The sequence below is a fragment of the Myodes glareolus genome, chromosome 19 (genome assembly GCF_982192425.1).
Source record: "Myodes glareolus chromosome 19, mMyoGla1.1, whole genome shotgun sequence".
Lineage (NCBI taxonomy): Eukaryota > Metazoa > Chordata > Mammalia > Rodentia > Cricetidae > Myodes > Myodes glareolus.
The window spans coordinates 53,060,618-53,082,845 of NC_142044.1; the positions used below are offsets into that span (position 1 = coordinate 53,060,618).

At 40.2% G+C, this 22,228-nt stretch overlaps 1 protein-coding gene across 2 annotated transcripts in view; it reads right to left on the reverse strand.

Annotated features, from left to right (window-relative positions):
* Cpne8 (copine 8) overlaps window positions 1-22,228 on the reverse strand; it is a 162,408-nt gene that overhangs the window by 101,666 nt on the left and 38,514 nt on the right. Inside the window, exon 4 of one of the 2 annotated variants that reach the window (XM_087899190.1) lies at window positions 14,980-15,057. The exons of the other annotated variant lie outside the window; for it this stretch is intronic. Within the exon in view, the coding sequence (XP_087755316.1) occupies window positions 14,980-15,057 (78 nt within the window). The remainder of the gene's footprint in view (window positions 1-14,979; window positions 15,058-22,228) is intronic. 2 annotated transcript variants of the gene reach the window in all.

Below are 22,228 nucleotides of genomic sequence, written 5' to 3' on the forward strand. Positions count from 1 at the left end.
TCTTGGCCCCTTTGTTCACATTATCGTTCATCCCTCTCTATAACTGGACTTGAGGAGCTCGGCCCAGTGCTTAGTTAGCTGTGGATCTCTGCATCTGCTCCCATCCGTTGCTGGAGGAAGATTCTATGATGACAGGTTAGTCACCAATCTGATTACAGGGGAAGGGCAGTTTAGGCACCCTCTCCACTATTGCTTAGCTTCTTAGCTAGGGTCATCCTTGTGGGTTGCTGGGAATTTCCTTAGTGTCAGGTTTCTCAGTAACCGCTTAATGATTCCTTCTATCAAGATATCTCTTTTCTTGTTCTCCCTGTTTCTTTCCTACAGCTAGGCCTTCCAGATCGCTCATGTTCCCTACCCCTCCTTTGTGCCCTTCCTTCTTTCCTTCCACCCTTTCCCTCCCCACTACACTCCCAGTTTACTCAGGAGATCTTGTCTCTTTCTGCTTCCCAGGGGGATCCATGTATGTCTCTCTTAGGGATTCTACAGCTTTATTTTGTTACTATAAAAACTGAACAAAACTGTTACCGTGTTGGAACATGGAGTCTGGGGCACTGGAGTGACATGAATCTGTATTTCTGTATCACAATTATCCATACATGACTCCAGAATAAATTGACTTATTCTTTTTGAGGTAAGGGTGTGATTTGATGTAGGCAAAAGCTGTTTGGATTTGCCCCAGGGATACACTCTGGCCAGATTACATGCTGTAGGAACAGAGAACGTAACTAGATGGAGGCTCATGGTACCCCATGGAAGATGGAGCCAGGCGTAAAAGACAAACGAAGTGTGAGATTCTAAGTAGACTGAAGATAAAAAGGCGTGGCAGAGTGAGTCACAGGCTTGGTAAACCTCACACTGTCACTTTGACCTTCTGCTGAGGTCCTGGAAGGGGTTGTGACATTCTAGACAGCTACTTCAGCCCTTTTCAGTCATGTGGCTGTGATTCCCTGGCTGTCAGATTACCAGGACAGTAAAACCAAGAAGCCCAGAGGAGTAAAACTCTCCAGGCTGGAGAGATGGCTCAGTAGGTCAGGGCACTTTCAGCATGAGCATGAGAACCTCAGTTCAAATGTCAGCACCCACGTTAAAAAGCAGAGTTTGGCCTCTTGTCCCTGCTCTGGAGATGGGAGGATTGCTGGTTTCCAACCGAACTCAAATTTCAGTAAGAGACCCTTTCTCAAGCGAATAAGGCAAAGATAGAACAAAACACTGGCCTTCCCTGGTTTCCAAACGTGCGCACACACATCAGTACCTGCAGATGCTTGCACACTCATCACATCACACACACAACACACACACACACACACACACACACACACACACACACGTGCATGACCACTTATACGGGCACACATGCACACACAGCATTAGTCTATTATTAAATAAATCTTTCTCCAGGAGGCCCAGGTATGGAGAAAGGACTAAGAGCCCATAGCATCAGGTCACTAGCTAGAAGACTGGCCTGCTTCATAGTAAAGGAGTCCCACCGTTCAAGAGCTTATGACTGATCACCCAGCCAGGCATATTTTCTGTCTCTGTCTCCTGTCTTCTAGAAAACTGTAGCACTGCTACAAGCAAAATGGAAGGGTGACTCAGCTTGGAAAAACCGTAATAAATCCGATTTCTATTTCATTCCTATTTCCTATTTTGTTTTAGACTACACGGAAGCTAAGTGGCATCCAACTTAGCTTGACACCAGTGTGCCTAAAGAGATGTGAAAATTACTGGTAAAACCAGATTGCCTTATTGAGCTCAGGGGTGAATGTGCAGAGGTTTACAAAGGACACTGTGTAAGAAATTGCTGCGGCTGCTGCTGCTGCTGCTGCTGCTGCTGCTGCTGCTGCTGCTGCTACTACTATACTCAGTGCACCTGCACTTTAAGACAGAACATAGAGTATACAAAATATGTAAACTCACTGTGAATAGTTTCTTATGAGATATGCCAGACTAATCAACAGCACAAGCTTTTCCTGGCCCAGAGACCTCTGACATCCTTCTAAACAAACCCAAAAGCACATCTACATAAAAGTGTCACGGATGAAAACACTCAAACAAAAAGAAACTTCCTTATTGTGTATTGGAGTATTCTCTCCAAGTGTAATTATAGGATAAGGTACACCATTTCCCAAAATAAAAGAACTGCCCAAGTGCAACTTTTTAAAACTAGTGGTGGATTTAATTTGTGATATATTTATCCTCCTCTGCAATATGCTATATACTAACAAAATTTCATTTCTAAAATTATGGTAAATTGGTTATCAAAGTGAACAATTTGTACTCTTAAAATATCTCATATGCCAGACAACTGAAAGTAAAAACTTTGTTTAAAATTTGAACCATTGTCTTCATCAAGAAGTTCATCTGTCACCCGGAAAATTTAGTATTGGAACTAAATGGGGTCTTGCTTTATAGGCATGGTGTGTCAGTGTTAACACTGAAAAAAAGAAGGCAGCCATTGCAGTAGTAAAGAATGGCAATTCTTTTTATGCTTAATAACTATTTATAATCTATAATTTATAGCCAATATTTATAACATAATCTATATTGATGGCAGGCTGAGAACTAGTCTAAACACCTTGTGGATTACAATGAATCCCAGAATATCACTGACCCCTAAAGGGCAGAGGAGTAACATAAAAATCTATAATAGTTAATGCAATATGATGTTGTTGAGTGTGTCTCAATATTTTGAATCTTACCATAAAAAGATAACTTTTTCTAGAACACTAACTTCATCTCCTAATCTTGGGTTTCTTTCTTTTAGAGTGGCCAGTTGTGATGAAATCTATCTAGATAAAGAGTTGACTTGAACAGTGGTGTTCATTTGCTGAATCAATCAAGGCTGTGATTGAAGCTGGTGCAGATCGGGTTTCCACTGCATTCCAGTCTTCAGGACCCCTAGCTTTGCCCCCACATCAGCAGGCAGCAGCCATGAGCGATTTCTACACTCCTTTGCCACTTGTCCTTTCTTCTGTACTGAGCTCTCCAGACCAGGGGCTGGACAACCCTTACAAAGGGTTCTATTACTAATTGTGTAAATTCTGTCCATCATCCTGATATGTATTCTGTCTCACACAACCTTGTATTATACTTCTGACAATTGTTCTGTTATGAAAATCTTGCTGTGTATGCTTTGAGACAGATTCGCACTGCTCTCTCATAGCCAAATTGGTTTATTAGTTGCTTTGATTACCAGAATGACTTTTTTTTTTTGAGGCAGAGTCTCTATGTAGCTTTGGTTCCTGTCCTGGAACTAGCTCTTGTAGACCAGGCTAGCCTCGTACTCACAGAGATCCTCCTGTCTCTGCCTCCCAAGTGCTGGATTAAAGGCGTGTGCCACCACCACCTCCTGGCTTCAGAATCGCGATTCTTAAACATCTCATATGTCAAAAGTATTTAAGATGTTATTTATCTTGGCTTTGATGAGCTAGATTACCTATGTATCTATAGAAATATTAAGCTACTATTACTGAACTTACTCTCTGCCTTTATATTATAGTGATTCCATTTATAGCAAGGGTTTTATAATCTAAAACTTTCATCCCAACTCCTAAGAAATAAATTTAAGGCTTTTACATGCAGAACAAACATAAGAGGTGTGTTTCACCAGAATAGAGGTTTCCCAGCATACTTTAGGTCCTGAGTTTGATTTCCAGCACCAGAGAATGTAAAACAGAATAAAATGCTTAGCAAGAAATGCATAGAAATCTATTACTCCACAATAGTTACTTTCATAAACACATATTCAATTATTATTCTTCATAAGACACAGCAAATATGTATAATAACAGGGGTGTGATGTTTCTCTTTTTAAGGTTTTTGACAATTGTTATTTGGGGATGGAACAGGAAAGATCTTGGCCTCCAGCCTGTCCTAAAAGAATGCTCTCGGTTTGCCCCAGCGAGCTACCTGTGTCTGGCTTCATGAAAGAATGGACCATAACCATTTCTCTGTTGTCCTATTTTATTCAGGATTTGAGCTTTTGTGCTTAAGAAAAACAACAGAGAATTTAGAAACAAACAAACAAGTAATCAAAGATGGTTACGAGGCAAGGAATGGACTTTAACATGAGGCTCAGAAAAATCGATGTCGCCAAGTGTGAACTGCAAACTTATTTTTAAAACCACAACGGAATCCATTTGCCCAAAGGACTGAAAGCCTACATGAGAAGGGACTTTATTTAGAAATGCCAGTTGCCTGAGCAGCTATCTGTGTTTGGAATCCTGCCTCAGACTGACTCAGTCTGAATTAAGATCCGATTGCACAGCTTCTGGGATTACAGAGCGTGTGATTGACAGTATTCTCAAGGCAGAGATGAGGCATTCAGGCACACTGAAGGTTTTCCACTCACTGGGGTGTATTCTCAGAGACTGAGGTCCCTTGACTGTACCTAGTTCTAGAATGACAGACACTGTGCCCCAGTGAAGGCTGAATACACAGGGGCCACGAAACAAATACACAAAAACTAACACTGTATCTACGTCTCTTCCTCCAAGGACAATATGAGCCTTGTAGTGGGAACTCTGCACAAAGCTCCTGAGGGATGAGGTTGAGATCAGGAATTCCCTACTAGAAGTTACTCAATACTGTATTAAATGTGGATTTTCAGGTTTTAAAATGCCTTGCCCTAGGACACTCTCTCCATTTCATAAGCAGTTTGACTCCATTTTAGGCATTGAAGATGACTGTAGCCCCTAGGTGAACCCACAAGCTACAAATAACTTATTTTGGGGGACTGGAAAAGGAGCCACCCTATCAGTTTATTGGGGTGAATTGAGACTATGACGGCCATGGGCATATTAAAATCAAATCAGAAAAAAACCAAAAGCCAGAATTTACAAGCTACACAGACCCAGGAATGGTACAACTCCACTGCATGGACCTCGTAAAATATACATGCCTAACTCTGTGACAATCCGGCTGCACACCAAACCGTCATCTGATACCTGGTGTGGGCACCAAGCACTGGCAAACAGAAGGGTCCCTGCCAGTCCTCAAAGATTCAACTCCACTCAGGCCCGTGCTATTGATGCAGCGTATTGGATCTTTTCCCTTTTCTGGACTTGAACCCAGTGCTTCCTGTTCTCAGACCCTAGTTCAGCCTTCCCCTGTGGCTAGACTTCAGAGATTTGCTGTCTGGTGTCACCTCAGCAGCTCCAGCAACAGCTCCTCCAGACACTGGGCTGCTTCCTTCTTACCCATAAGGCTCTGTCTCAGCCCAGCTCTGAAGCCTTTGGAACTCGACAGCTGCCCCCTTTCATTTGTTTTCATTCCACAAAAGGCATCTATGCACGTAGGGACATAGACATGTCTATGGTGTGCCGTGAGCTAATATCCATTATTAGCATTACAGTTAATATTAGCCATTAAGGGTGGAATAAAAGAATCTACATCTGCCTCAGCTGGGATATTGGAGTAGGTGGAATTAGCTGACAAATTGCTTCCCTTGAAACCACTGAACTCAGGGAATTTGTTATTGGATACATTTTGACACTGTGAAGAGCCACGGATTTCAGCTGTTTCCGGGACAGAAGGCTCACAAAAGAAAGACAAAAACAAAACATTTAAGCAAGGAAGCCTACAGTACCAGAATGGAGACAGCGATGAGGGGACACTAGGCGCTCTTGGGTCACCACACTGAAGATCGAAAGCGATGATTCTTCAGACAAGAACTGCGTCCTTGTCTGATTCATTCCCAAAGTGGAAGGACTTTTTATTTTTATTTTTGTACATGTTTTGTCTTCCATAATCATGCTGTGGTGTCTCCACATACCACAGGTCAGCCCAGTTCACTTTAAGGAAAGATGGGGCAGTGGGCTGCGCTTGAAGCAGGGAGGGGAGACATATGGAAAGGGAGGTTCATTCTTGAGAGTTGGAATTCTTGAATTCCTAATGGAATCTTTTATGTTACCAGCATAAAATGGGCTTTGTAACTTCCTTCAAAGCTGTAAATAAACACAGTGTGTTGATGGCAATATGGTGTTATGGCTAAGCATATGAGCTCAGAAGTCAAAGGCATCCATTTCCATTTTGAGTGTCTGGAATCCCCCTGTTGGCTGTTTCCTGGTAAACAAGAATGATGACAATTGTTACCTGGCCCACAGGGTGTTGGCAGGTAAAGGTAAGAGCAGACACTGTAAGAACATTTTCCACTCAACTGAGGTAGAAATACTCGTGGGTCTCTTTCACTCGCACTGATGACCACATCAGAGGAGCGAGAGGGAGGTGATTTTTGCTGCCTCTTGCAAAAGTTCCCTCTTTTAGGTACTTATGTATGGCTCAGACTTGGCTATAGGAATCACTGCTGGAAAGGAGAAACTTTTGCCTCTCCCTTCTCCTCAGATTCCTAAAACAACAGACTGCAAATAATTACACTGTCCCCCTGGAATTCTACACTAGAAGAACAGGAAGGCAGAAGATCTGATGCTAGGGGCAGAATTCACAAGGTTCTGACAAATTAACTCCAGTATATTTCCTGGTGTCAAGTCCAAATTCTGGTAGTTAGATAACCAGAATTCCTCAGAAGCCTGTGAAACCTGTTTTCCTCTACTAAAGGAGCCCTTTCCTCCTCTCTGGGGGAAGGAACAAATGGCTGTAGGTAGTGACTATTGGATACCAAACATGCTGGCATCCAGGCTCCCTCAGTATCAGAATACCTGCTATACATTTAAGAATCCATGTTCTTCTCAGACCACACTCCTTACCCTAAACTCTTTCCAGACCATGGGTTTCCCTACTCCCAGCTTCTCATGGTCTCATTAGAACCCTGCTGTTTCGGTTATGCATTCCCTTGGTCTCCTTTGTCCACACTCCCTTTCGTCTTTCCTCTTGTTCCCTTCCTCTCTCCTCTCATGACCTGGTCCAGACTGCTGGCCATGTTCAGTCTACTACTTTCTCTCCCTGTTCTGGAATCTTCTAGATGCCTCTGACTGTTCTCCATAATATCTATAATAAAAAACCTTCCCGTCAACCATACCTTGATGCATTCATATTGTCAGTTTATATACTTGATATTTGTCTTGCTCATATAAAATTGTGCCACTGCCACAGAAGAGGAGACTTAGAGTCTTTCTCTCAGGGACATTTTGCTTCCAAACATACTTACAAAGTGACATTTTTTTTAAAAATTTTTTTTTAAATCTGTGTCAGAATGGTTTATGTTCCAAGGTTGTTTTATAAAGATCTTTCCTCACTACTGAACAGTCAGTGGTGGTGCATGCCATTTATCCCAGAACTCAGGAGGCAGAGGAAGGAGGATCTCTGAGTTTGAGGCCAGCCTGGTCTGCAGAGTGAGTTCCAAGACAGCCAAGGATACAAAGAGAAACCATGTCTCAAAAAATAATAAAAACAAACAAACAAAAGCTTTCCTCAACACAGTGCTAAGTTGATTACACTCATAAATTGAATTTAAAATCTTCAAGTTCTGTCCTACACAAGAGGGGAAGGCTGAGATAAGGAGCTGTGGGTGTCTTTGTGAAGGAAACTCGAGTATCTATGAAATGTTTCTCTGCTTAGGTTACCAAACACTGGAGAAGGAGCATCCTTTAAGACAGTCAGGATATTTAAGTCAGTTGACACCTGGGATATTTATTCAGTGCACAAAGTTATGTAGTAATTTAGTCATTATTTGTCTTCCAAAGTACTAGATCATGTCTTATTTGTTATCTTCAGTCATGACATTGGCAGGAAGATTTCAGAAGCAAGAAGGTTAGGCTAACACAGAAAGCCCCACCTGCCTTCACAGCTTGAGGAGTTGTATGGCAAGCCCAAAGGGACACCTTCCTCTTATCTGAACTCCCTGCGTTTACACTGGCCCTATCCAGCTATTTACAGACATTTGAAGGCCATTTTCAAAATCATCTTCAACTCCCATTATCCATCTACCATTGTGATACCAACCTCGGGAGCACAAGATTAAATATTCCTCTTTTTTTCCCTGGTTTGAACTATGCTTTTGCTGACAACCTGTAATCAGTTTCTAAACCAAAGTGAATGAATCTCTTTGAGGGGAAAAAAAACCTCCTGATTTCTTTTCCACATTCATGATAAAATTCATCATAATAAAAATGGCCTACAAACACCAGTCTAAGCCGCCCTAATTCCACTCACATAAGCAGAGAATTATAGTTGTTCATTTGACGGGGGACTGGGAAACTTAGCAAGATCAGGAATAACTAGGCCTTTTCAGCTTTCACACTCGAGTCTAGCAGTTTCCTGATCATAATCACTTTCCAGTAAAGACATTTTTATGAAAGGCATGTATTAAGCCCATATTTTATCTGACAGAGAAATAAGAACTCTCTCCACTTTATTATTTGCTCAGTTATAGTGAACATTACTTCATTTTTCTCATATGAGAATGTCTATAGGAGTTACATGCACGTCTCATCTGGATGAAGGAAATGTCAAATCTCCACAGAATAACAGACTGAGATTTGCCTCTCTTGGTGACATTCAAAGACGGTTTTTGATGAACATAAATACATTTTGTGCAAATTTTCATGACTCGCTATGTCTTTCTATACCTTCCCATCCAGAAGAGTTCGTCTCCATGACACTGACTGTGGCTGCCAGAATTTCTCAATAGCACAGAGTCAAATGCCGCTGTGAATATCCTACTGTGGACACCTTCCTTTTTGGGAATAAACACTAATATTTCTGGAGCTCTTCCCAGAGTTTATACACAAAAACAAGCAGAAAAACTGCTTCAACTAAGTACTAAACTCCCATCATACATAAAGTTCGCAAGCTAGTGGTAGACATACAAAGGATTAGTATTAGAATTTACTACCCTTGGCCTTTACAGAACATGTAGTTTTGTGGATACTGTTCCCCCACCCCACAGAAAGAGACAAGTTTTCTGTTTATCCTGTGTTGCTCAAGCATCTAACATCCCTATGAAATGCATTAATTTTTGAAATATTGAATAACATTGTCTTAGTTCTTTCTGTTGCCATGATAAAGTATACCAACGAAAGCAACCGAAGGGAAGAAGCGTCTATTTGGCTCACAGAGAGGATGACAGCCTACCATTTCACAGAAGTCAAAGTAGCAAGAAGTGGAAGCCACTAGTACATCCACTAAACAACAAATTAATGCATGCCTGTGAGTATTTCTCAGCCTCTTCCTGTACTTATGCAGCCCAAGACCCAAAGCACAAGGATTGGGGCTGTCCAGAGTATACAAGCCCTTCCATATAACTACCACGAAGAAAATAACTTCTCAGTCATTCTCAGAAGCCCTTCTCCCCGGTGACCTCAAACTGTGTCACCCATGAATGTTACTGATACGTATTTGCATTCACAGGCTGTTTACACACACCAAGGTTTTTAACTGACACTGAACTTGAGATTGGTTTCTTTGCATTTGTGTAAGAACATGCATACATCTGACCCTACAGAAATTTAGGACACTTAGCAGTAACCACATCTTTACATACAACACATGTAATAAAAAGTGGAACTCATCTCAGTAATCCAATTTGGTATTCAGGTACATACTCAAACAGACAAAATAACTGTAATATTTATACTTAGATAAAAATTTACATAATAAAATCAAACTTGATTTTTGATTGTCCTTTCCCTAAATTTGCTGAATATCTATCTTAACTCACAGAAATGGCCACAAACCAAGGAAGAGCGAAGAGTGAGGAGGGAGGAAGTCAGAGGGAGATTAAGGGATTGGTTTAAGAGGTTTCTCCTAGAAGTTACTGGATACTTTAGACATCAGTATTAACAGTTGCCACTATTTCCATGTTTATTAAAGCCCGAGTTCTTCAAGACAAATTTATCATATAAAGCATTGCTATTTCTTACAACTCTGTTAGAAGTGTTATTAGGGTGCTTCTAAAGAGGAATTGGAGCTGAGGAATTTAAAGCAATTTTGCTTCAATTACAAACCTGAAAAATGGAGAAACCAAGTTCTGTTTACCTCCAAATCTTAGGCAAATCCGCTTCGTTTCAACAGCTGTATATGTTTCTTTGGTCCAGTTAATTGTTCATGCCAGTAGTGTAACCCGCAGTTGTACAGATATAATACGTCACAGTTGAGATCTTGTCTCCTGGAAGTCTACTAATTTAAAAGACTTAGTTTCTAGGAACACTATTTAGAACGTGGGGCCTACTTAGTGTCTTTAGGCTATTGTGTGCCTGACTGAAAGGGACAAAATCAGAAAGCCTATTGTTTTAGGAACATAATCCTAATTTCCCTCCAGATGATAAGAGCAATCATTCTTAAACTGGAGCTGACTCCCTCCTGAGTCCACCACTAAACTCCTTAAAGACAGGCAGGGGAAGGCTCGGGGAACATGACAAAGCAAGTCCGTTCTGATCTCACAGCATGAGAAAACAGAGGGCCCACTGGGAGCAAGGCTAAATAATGATGGGACCTCTAAAAGGAGGGGCCTGAAGCCACAGGGGTCCAGCCAAAGCCACAGACAAAGTAAGCAGCAGGACACCAAAAAATGTTTGGTAATAAAGATTTGGTAAATATATTGTATCCAACAAAATGGACTTTCAGGAAACTGCAAAAAAAAAATGTTGAAATGTTATTACAATGAAAGAAACACTTTTGGATAACATTTCAAATCATTTTGTGTTAGTTCTTAGAGACTATTTTATTAATCACTTTTTGAAAGAAAACAAAAATCTAAATCTTCAAAGACAGCCATCACTGAAGCCCAGAAATACACTAGTTAAGTTTAAATTCAAATTATGATTATTTAACAAGACATGAGGCTACATACAAGAAGCATTTCTTTTTGCCTTTATGTAAAACCTGCCTTAGTTGTCGAAGATTTGATTAATGAATAATTTAGGATGCTACTTTGTCTTCTCTAAATCACCAAAATTTACAATTACTATTCATTTAAAAGCCTGTGTTTGATGAGGTGTGATAACTCAGCTGCAATTAGGAAGCTGAGAAAGAGGCCTCTGAACATCTTATCAGAATATGAACCAGGACATTTAAAGGAAAGAGAACAAGGGGGTGCTCTGAGTAACGTGGAATGTAAAGGGAAAACTAATTAGAAAATAAGTCTGTGACCTAAATGAATTAGTAAATAAATATCAAATCACTTGAATAATGTTATTTAAGATAAATAACATATAGGACACAGGAAGAGTTTTAAAATTCAAGATGAGTCAATTTTGTTTATTGTGGGTGTATTTCCTACTTTGGGAGGTACCTTATGCTGCATTTCAGAAGTGTGTGCTCAGCAGGGTGGGGAAGATTGCCAGAGTCCTTAACAGGATTGTAAAGGTACTGCCTCCAAGCAGGAAAATGGGCAGCTCTCATCTCTATCCCAAGCCTTGGGAAACAGCCTGAAAATGTCTGATTTTGAGTGGCTGCCTAGTCAGCTGGTAGGAAGGTACTCCGCGAGAGGGCACTTTGAGAACAGAGACACACATCTTCGCTTCTAAGGAGTCTCTGTGTGCCGCTGAACTTCCTATCAGAGAAGCATCTTTCTGATTTTGTATTATTAATATTTTCTTTGTCCTTTTATCCACAGTCATTCTCTCTTCTACTGAAATAAGCATGTCCACATTCCCCAACCTTGTCCTTCTTCCCTCCATTTTCCTCTTAGATGGAATCATGGGAAATGGTAAACTAGGAGGAAATGATGTCAGTGGATCCACAAGAATGGGCCGGCAGCTGGGAGAATCTATGGGAGGGTCAGCTTCTTTGGAGAACTGCCTTGGCAATGCAGACAACCCAACAGAGTTGTAGGGAAAGTGTTTCCCTGGATTTCTAAACACAACTGCAAGTTTTCAAACAACAACAGCAAAAAATTCATTAGAGGCTCAGGTAATGGAGTAAAGTGCTTTTTGCCTAAAAACTGCATCGTCACCGGAAGACCCTGAACTTCCATCTTAGCCCGTGGGCCTTATTTTTCAGACCTTTTATGTCTTCTAGAAACATGCCTCTCTCAAAGATGGAGTTTTTGGACAGTGGGATTGGGGACTACATGTGATTGTTTCAATCTCCTCTTCACCTGAGTGGAAGGGAGCTCACAGAATGTCATTCCACGAGCAAGCTAATCATATTTGGCTTTGTTCTCTTTTTTTTTAAAAGATTTATTTATTTATTATGTATACAACATTCCTTCCATGTATGCCTGCAGGCCAGAAGAGGGCACCAGATCTCATTATAGATGGCTGTGAGCTACCATGTGGTTGCTGGGAATTGAACTCAGGACCTTTGGAAGAGCAGTCAGTGCTCTTAACCTCTGAGCCATCTCTCCAGCCCATGGCTTTGCTCTCTTAAGCATCAGTGTGTCTCAACTTCCCTTGCCTTTCTTCTGCTCCACTTGTCTAAAGTACTCAACATCCTCACCTCAGATACAACCTTCCTGCAATTTCTATAGCTGCTGTCTTCTTTCTTTTGTGACCAGTCTCTATGATATTCAAATCTGCAATTCATTACCCACTTCTACTAGTGAGTGTTACCTAGTGCACATCCTCGGGAATCTCTCAAAATCTCACTCTCAAATAAAGAAGCCTATCATACAACATTGACTTAGTGTTTATTTTCCTGAGAAAACAGTTCAGTCAGGACACATGTATACTTAGACATCTAAGGGGAGTGCATCATATGTCATTCTATGACATACATACAATGTCAAAACAAACAAAAATCTGCTATAGATGAAACACAATAATTGGAATCCACACTTATCATGTCGGGGTATTAAGGCTCTCTCTCATGACTGCCCAGTCTCAGCACCACTTAGCAAACCCAAAGGACAGTCGTGCAAAACCAGCTCAACTCAGTAACTACTAAATTCTCCTGAGGTTAGTAAGTCTTCCAATCATTACCCTAGGTACTGTTACCTCTTAGCTTCAGTTCACATTTGTTTGCCTCTTCCAATGGAAATTTAGTGTTAGCTGAATCAAGGGTACACTCTCATGCTATACTATAGCCATCACACAATCCCAATGAAAATAATAATTTCGACTTTTAAAAGATGTTTAAAATTAATAAAGGAATTTTTTTGCTAGAGAAAAAAATAGAGCAGTTATAATTTTTCAATAAAGCCACCAATTTAAAAATATGATTGCCAGTTGTCTCTTCCATTTCTCTGATTTGAAATGAAAATTTGGTGCTCTACTGTGTATGCTTTCTCTTGAAAAATATTAAAGGTACCATTAAGATAGTAGAAGATATAATGTGATATTTTTTTCTTAGAAAACGCTCAAGTTAGATTCATTCATGCTATACCAGGAATCCTTGTGAACACTCGTCACTTGACTAGAAAAATGCCATGAAAATTAAAAGCACTTAATGGTGTTTACTTAGACGGTTACTTTGCCACTTATTTTTTAAGACATTGTTGGTGGTATTGTTTTGTTTTGCTTTTATTTTTGAGACAGGATCTTACATTACAACCCAGGCTAGTCTGGAACACTCTACTATGTACCCCAGGCTAGTCTGGAACACTCTCACAATGTACCCCAGGCTAGTCTGGAACACTCTACTATGTACCCCAGGCTAGTCTGGAACGCTCTACTATGGACCCCAGGCTAGTCTGGAACACTCTCACAATGTACCCCAGGCTAGTCTGGAACACTCTCACAATGTACCCCCAGGCTAGTCTGGAACACTCTCACAATGTACCCCAGGCTAGTCTGGAACACTCTCACAATGTACCCCAGGCTAGTCTTAATCTCTTGGCAATCCTCTTCCTTTATTCTCCACAGGTGGCTTTATTACTTAATAAACTGAGCATAAATACATTTTACTAATGAACATTTAAGTTTTATAACTAGATGGAAATAAATTATTCTTAACAAGAATATTTAAAAGAGAATAGATACAATGAAGACCTCAAACGGATATTTGGTAATAATTTTGTAAGGAAATCGGAGAATCAAGGTAAATAAAAGAAGTCAAAATGAATAGTTTGTGAGCTAAGATGTTTTGTATACCGTTGATACACACATGAAGTTAAATGTTATACAGAATATGAGCGAGATAACATAACAGTCTCACTTACATGGGGCTAAAGAGGAATAGATCACTTTGACATATTTATTTTGTAATGTGGTGAAGGCAGGGCTTAAAATTTTCCTAAAGTTTGGACATTGTGCTTAGTTCTCAGTTGTTGATTGGGATTTCCTGGATCTCCTGATTTTTATAAATAAATAAATCGAAGTCATCAGAATCCCACACTGCTTCCTCCACCAACGCATCTGGTAAAAACAATTAGGGAATTGTGCACTTTGCTCCCTGGGTGGGGATGCCAGGGGGCGCTCTGCCACCTCAAATCAGAGTAGCCTCTGGCACATGTCCTGTTGATCTTCCCTTCCAGAAGGAGGGAATCACTGTGAACAATCACACACCAGCCACACACAGGGCTGCTTCAGCTGCAGGCAGTCCCAGAGGGTACCGGACACAGGAGGCAGTACAGTGTTTGGTAGGCTATCACTCCTGCTGAGGTGGAACTTCTTGGTGGTGCAGCTGACTGCTAGTCTGTAAGGAACCACGGACCCATGTTTCTATGCACTCAGTGAACTCACTGGTTCCCCACACTGCCTGTGGATGCAATCACTTATTTCGTTCGTCACTGTTGCTTTATTGTAGCGAACATAGTTGCATGCATCTCTGCCCACGGAAAGCAAGGTCGCAATTAACTATTAACATTTCAATCATCAAAGGTACAATTATTGAACAAAGGATGTGAAAGTAGAGCTACACATATGTCCTGACTTAAAGAAGTAAATTTATTTTCCATAAAGTATTAAATCTAACAGCATAAACAAAAAGAATATAGTACATTTCCTTTCAAATCTGATCAATTTGGTTTTGAACACTTTTTTTGTAGAGCATATGACAGCTGAAATATATTCTTTATTAAAATGCCAAAATTAGTTACTGGAAGACAAAATTCTAGTAAAAAATTTAAAAACTCATTTTCCAAACGGCTAACACAGAAACGCCAGAGTTGACATGTCACTGTCTGAATTAAAAAGTACTTACACTATTGGCTTTTCCAGACGACTTCCCTGTGAACCAACAATCTCCCCCCAATGTACAAAACACTTGGCCCAGAAAGTCCTAAAATAGATAAAAGGATTAAAGCTCATAAGTTCCCAGACTATTGCACAATAGATATCTCGTGCATCACGTTTGCATTTTTTTGTTACCGAAATACAGAATTCTCAGTTCCAAAAATAATAAGCCCAATATGAATGAATTTTACCATGCTGCTTTCCTCCCAGTCCGCATGTAATTTCACACTTTAGTCACAGAACCAGTTTGTTATTTTGAGCTTCCAGGTACTGCCGTGTCACTAGACCATAAGACAAGGGCTCTGCTACCGTCTGGATCCATGCCCCTGCGAAAGCAGACTGGCAATCAGGAAGAAGCCCGGTGCTCCAGGGTAGCCCCAGATGCTTCAGACATCTCGACTATCCTCAAAACTCTGCAGGGAGGAGCTCTGGGCATTGAATAACCCAAGGGATACCCTATGGATCGAGGGCAGACATTAAATATGATGTTTCGTTTTTACGAAGAGCTGATAAATCTGCTTGTCAAATGTGCAAGGTGTGCCACTGAGTTCACCAGAGTTTCAGAAAAATGACTTCGCAAATTAAAATTCATGTCTGGGAGCTACTATGGGGCCGCTTTATAGAGAAGAGAACTGAAGATTGAATAAAGCAACTTGCTCAGAGCCATAATGAAAACCCAGAAGACGAATCCGAGGCTCACTAGGTCCAGTTGCCTGCCTCTTCTTCCAGTCAGCGAGAGGAACTGCACTCAGATACACATAAAGCCAACAAGCCGAGAAATAAAATCCCTCGTTACTTGGTGCAGGGAAAACGATGTGGATAGTGAGTGTCCTAAGTCCAAATAGGAGAAAAAGTCCCATGTAGACTAGTAAGTGAGCCTTGGGTGGGTCTTTGGGGGGGGGGGGGATCAGTCCTAGGGAAAACCATCAGCATGAACCTACCGGCATCCTCCCAGTTTCCCTATCCTGCCCCATCTTCACACTATCTCTGGGTTTGCCCTGCATTTCTGGGCATGGACAGTCTGTGCCAAGCAACACATTCACTACCTACAGCACAAAAGTCAGCACATGGTATTTACCAGGCCGTCATGAGGTGGGAAACTTCTATTCAGTGTGTGTGTTAGCTGGCTTAAAGGCTCACATCTGCTCTGCATTTTACACTCATGTGTAAATACTTAGTGTCTTTCAGTGGGTATTTTTAGGTATTTTTGGCTGTACGTAGACATGGAAATAAAAACAAACCGCACCATAAACTGTCTCACTGCTTCTTAGGCTGGTGCTGTGACCCAGTTGTGGAATCATTATAATTAGGTTGTGATGGTATTTCCAAGAATAAACGCAGTCCCTTCTTTAACTCGAAGCCCTTGCAGAACGAATCCAGCCTAGAGAATCTTGGGCAGCTGAGAAATACTTCAGTGTATAATATAATAACAGTTATGGCTTTCTCCTCAAAATGGCCATGAAAACATTAAATGTTTGTTAAATTCATTCTTTATAGTTTAAATAAGAGTCTCATAATGTACGAAAAACGTTTTGTTCATATCTAAGAATCATTGGAACTTGAAGTGTATCCGACTATTACACTCAATATGGCTGGTGCCAAAGCTAAAAGAGCGATCAAAAGAGGAGGGGGGAGCAGGAGGGATTGAATAACGATGAGAATGAAAAGCAGCAGATAGCCAGTGGGCATGCTCAGATCATACTCACAGCAATCTGAGTCTAGATTTGTTACAACTAACGGACTCCACGTCCCTGCAGCCAAGGTCCTGCTGATTATACACATGCATATTAGCATCTCTCTTCTTTGCTAGGTCTACACAGAGCGTAACATTCCTAATTCTTCAGATCTATTATTTTGGCTATTTCTGAAGTATAAATATTTACTAATCTGTTTGCCTGAATTTTATTCTATACTGTAGCTTCATAATCTTCTACATTCTCTGCATGCATTATGCTTCTGCTCCGAGCTTTAGAAATTCTACAAATAAGTTAAGGAAGTTCTGTAAGCAGTGAGATGGCTCAAAGGGCACTTGCTGCCAATAAACTCCTGAGATCCATAGGAGGGAAACGACTCTTCTCAGCTATCCTCCAACCTCAACACAAACACTATGCCACATGCACACGCACATGCGTGTGTGCGCGCACATACACACACACACAATAAATAAGTTTTTAAATGCTAAAGCGAAACTCACTTTGCAGTAAATTTTGTCTTTTTTTGCAGTAAGATTTTGTCTTTTGAGGTACAAATGCTCATGGTTCCTATATGTGACTTATTCAAATCTCTCCTCTCTCACTGTGGACTGTTTGTACACTGTATGAAAATCTATTGCTGCGATTGTTGTAATAAAAAGCTGTACAGTCAATAGCTAGACAGGAAGTATAGAAGAAATGGGGGGGGGAGGGAGAGAGGGAGGAGCAGGAGGAGAAAGGAGGAGGAGAAGAATCTAGGCACCCATCAGACGCCTAAAAGACTTGGAGAGATTCAGACATACAGAATGAAAGAAAGGTAAAAGGGCACACGAGGCAAAACATAAGTACATAGAAATGGGTTAAGTTTAAGAACTAGTGGGGCAAGTCTACTTAGACTGAGCTTGCATAATTAATAAGATGTCTCAGCATTATTTGTGAGCTAGCGGCTGACAACAAACCTGGTTTCTCTTTCTCTCTCTCTCTCTCTACACACACACACACACACACACACACACACACACACACACACACACACACCGAGTCTATAGTAGATAACATATTACCATTGAATACGGTCATGAATGTCTTGGTGGTCTGCACCCATGCACCCATGCCCAAGCTCAACCACATACCAGTGTCCCTGTACCTCAGCAGTCTAATCTACACAGTGACATAATAATTCTGACTACATGGATTCCTGGGAGGATTATTTAAGAAAGTATCTGTAGACAATATTTGAAAAACACTTAGAATAGTTGTCTGAAACATAACCCTCTTATCCCCTGGAACAAAACATTATTACACACTCATAATGTATTAATTGCTACGAGAATCCAACACTGGGATACTATAACTATCTAAGTAAAATAGCTTCACCTTCAGCTCCATTCTGAAGACATCGAAGGTCACAGTAAGTGCTATAATGTAATGGAGATGTGTCTTACATACCAACTTATCATACATAGTGTACATATTGACACACATGTAAGAAAGGACATTTTGAACACAGTGGTACAGCAAACCTAGAACTATTACCTGAAAGCAAAGTTTCTGATTTTCACTCTACTAACATATCGCAAACCTAATAATAACTTTATAAGCATATCACCGGATGATCTCTTTCTCTCAACAGTTCTTCTGAAGATAATTTTGAAATGATTTTCCTACTTTAGCAATGACTGATGCCTGTCTGAATACATAATTTCCCTGACTAGTAGGTAATTTAGGTTAAAAGACATTCCATTGTTATGTTGACAGTTCACTTTAATTCAGCAAAGTAAAGGGGAATAGTCAAGGTTAAGTTCATGACTTAACCATTAGATTTCATCACATGATTTGCTTTTCTCCATTTTTAACTCATTTAGCTAATTTTTAATGCATCTATACAAAAGTAGTCAAAAAGAGATAAAAACGAATGATAGAAATGACTCTCATTCATATTATTTTAACTTAATGTGGTAAAATTGAGGAAACACAAACTCCTGTCCATAAAGATCACATCACTGTCATTACCTGCTAGCGTCTATTGCTTACTTACTAATCTCACTAATATTTCAGACTTCTTTTCTATTTATTTAACTTCTAGAAATTACATCAATCAGTATGAAGAATAAGGTGTTAGTTATATCATACACTGCATTCAGCATGGCAATCACTTTTAAACACCAAAAACAGTATTACAACATTTAAGTAGTGGTTCTTGATTTTTAAATGATTATTGGCACAGTCATATCATTTGGGAGATGCGAAAACTCAACACTAAACAAAAAGAGTTGATATTTCAGTAGAAATAATTTGTCATAGCTTAGCAATAGAGAAAAACAGCACTTTTCCCCTTTAAACCCTGGGTTTTTACATTTAGTAGAAGAACATTAATGAACCACAGAAGTTAATCTTCTTTGCAACACGCTAATAAAAACTTCTAAACTAACTTACAAAGAGACGTTTGGAAAATTTCTCAACTAACTTCATCTATTTTCCTTTAGGACTACTGGTGATTTTCAACATATTTTTGTCATTCTAAAGGTGCAAATTAAGGTAATTAATTAAGCCTCTGAACGAAAATTAAGGTTTCTACAAATTGGCATCCACTGATTAAAGCCAATTTATTTTAAAAATGATCACACACATATAATATGCATTTAAAAAACAATACAATTCACAAATAGAAGCTGCTTCATGTGTAACATAGCACCTCCAGGAAACACGTTATCTTCAGTGGAACACTAGTTCTTAAAGCTGTTTAAAATGCAACATGCAAAGAGCTGGCATGCAAATAACTAGAAGACTAAGAAATCATGCAAATCTAGTCAGTATTGCATACTGTAGTGTTACTAAGTAATAACATTAATTATGTAATGCTATCCGTTGTACCTCTACTGATACTAAGTCCTGATTAAGAGCCAATTTTCCACATAAACCATCCCATTTCATGCAAATTAAAGAGTAATCATGTAACAATCATCCAGCTGAGACCAGGTAGGAAGTAATTCTAGGTATGATTCAAGAGTCCAAGGCAGATTCTGGATTTTACTAGCATGGAGATAGGAAACCTGACCCACATATCAACTGTAAATACTTGATGTTTATAAGGCTAGAAATCATCATTTGACATGGAACCGAAAACTTTTCATCCTCCAGACATCAGAGGATCACAGGGGGGACAGTTAGACAAGGACTCCTAAAAGTGAACATAAGGTATCTGAGAGCTACATTCATCTGTGGGTATAAGGAAAGAAATTAAAATGAAGTTGGGAGTCACTCTGGTTTAGGAAAGGGGCAGTCAGTATATTTGCTCTCAAGTCTCAGAGAAGGTCCTTCTTCCCACCCCAAGCAGATTGAGATCGTTAGAGAAAGCCACAACTGATCCAAGTGCAGAGGACAACTGGCCAGGGAGTGACCATCCAATTGTTAGTGCCACAACTTCTACACCTAAGACTCAGGGAACACTGTAGAAGAGGAGAGAGAAAGGTTATAAGAGCCAAAAGAACAAGAAGCCTGCTGTGATAGTGTGTCTTTTATACATGAGAGTGAAGCTCTACCTATGAAATCTCAACAGTACAGCTACCTATACAATAGCAAACCTGAAAAGTAAAAACATGGGATGGCATGCCAACTTGAATTTGGGAAATCTGACCATGTCTTACCCATAAATGAAGAACTACAGGCATCTCTCAATTACTGAGAGAAAGAGAGATAGTCATCTTCAGAACAAACCTTCTTAGTGGCTATCAAACACGAAGTGATAAAGTGCTAAAAATATATGCATATGAACAATGCTAAACCGACTCTATATATTCATTCACATATATGTATGTGCATATACATGCATTCATATGCACACACATATGTGCAGGTTCATGTGTAACAATAGTAGTTAAAAAAAAAGAGGCCATGAATTTGAGAGGGAGTAGAGACAGGGACATGGGAGGGGTTGGAGGGAGGAGAAGAAGAAGGAGAAATGATTTAATAAAGACATTTTAAGTATATGAAAGGTTGGGGGACCAGAAGAAATTAAAGAAGCAGAATGGGTGGAAAAGATGCAAATACTGTGTGCTCTTGGATAAAAGCCTCAAAAAATGACCAATCAATGTGAGGGAGAAAAACCATGTAACTATTTGAGCCAGAAAAGCCCCAAGAGCAACATTGTTCCTAAGACAACAATGTATGCGGGACAACAGTGTATAAGGGACAACAATGCATATGGTTACTCAAGGAAAGGGAAGCAAGGATGAGGAAGGGAGGGTTAGAGCAGAGCAAACAAGGAAGTGGACCCATCACCAGCCTGAGTGCAGGGTAAAGCATTGCCTGGGCTGGAGCCAGCAGTGGCATGTAGTAACAGGCTTAGAAAATGATGATTCTGGTTATGTTTTCCCAACAGGATCTCTGAAGCCGTCAGTTCCCTCAAGAACCTGTCATCTTATTTTCTCTACTTTTATTCTCTTTAAAGTATTCAAAGTCCTAAGTCTTTTGATTGGTGCTTTCCAAACCCCTGCCTGTAGTCTTTGAACATCATCTAGCCAACGTCTGCATTTGAAAGTTTACTAGGGTAGAGGGGGAACATCTCAACTCAAAATCTCTTTCCCAAGTGTCCCTAAATCTTCATCCTTTGACTCAGTCACTTTGTAGTTGATTTCACTGTCTACCCAGGTACTCTCACCAGTACTCAAGAGAGCCATGCAATGTCTCTCATTTTACATCTAACAGAGAAGTCATCTGTAATCAAACAGCCATAATACATTCCAGATGGGACGGCTTTATCACTTCAGTGGCTTTAATTGTCAAATGTGACTCATGCAGTCAAATTACAACAGATTCATAACTGTTATCCTTTACTGCAATCTTGCTTCTCTGACCTCATTCTTCACTTCAGCAGGCACACTTCATTAAGATGCATAAATCAAATCACATCACCCTCCAGCAGCATACAACAACAAATCTCAAAACCTTTAGAAGCATGGCCTATAAAACTGCAGCATCCCGTATTTATATGCCCCTTTCTCATGGAATCTTCAGGCTCGCATCAACATTTACAGACGGCCACAGCAGTGCACTCCAACCCTTCCTGCCTCAACGACTTTGTATTGCTGGTCCTTTTTGAACTAGAATGTCTTACTAAAATTTTCAGTACCTCCTCTCTCCTCTTATAAACTCTATATTCAGTAAATACATACTCTTGAGAACGACAGTACAGCCATATTGCACAGAAAGGAATCTCAGATTGCTGTTTCTCTCTCTCTCTCTCTCTCTCTCTCTCTCTCTCTCTCTCTCTCTCTCGTAAACTCTATATTCAGAAAATACATACTCTTGAGAATGACAGTATAGACATATTGCACGGAAAGGAATCTCAGATTGCTGTTTCTCTCTCTCTCTCTCCCCCCCCGTGTGTGTGTGTGTGTGTGTGTGTGTGTGTGTGCGTGTGTGTGTGTGTATTATGCCATCAGTATCCATCAGTATACATGCTATAAGGAAAAGAACTCACTTTGCGTCTGTGTTCACTGGATAAATTGGCTCACTCTAGCTACC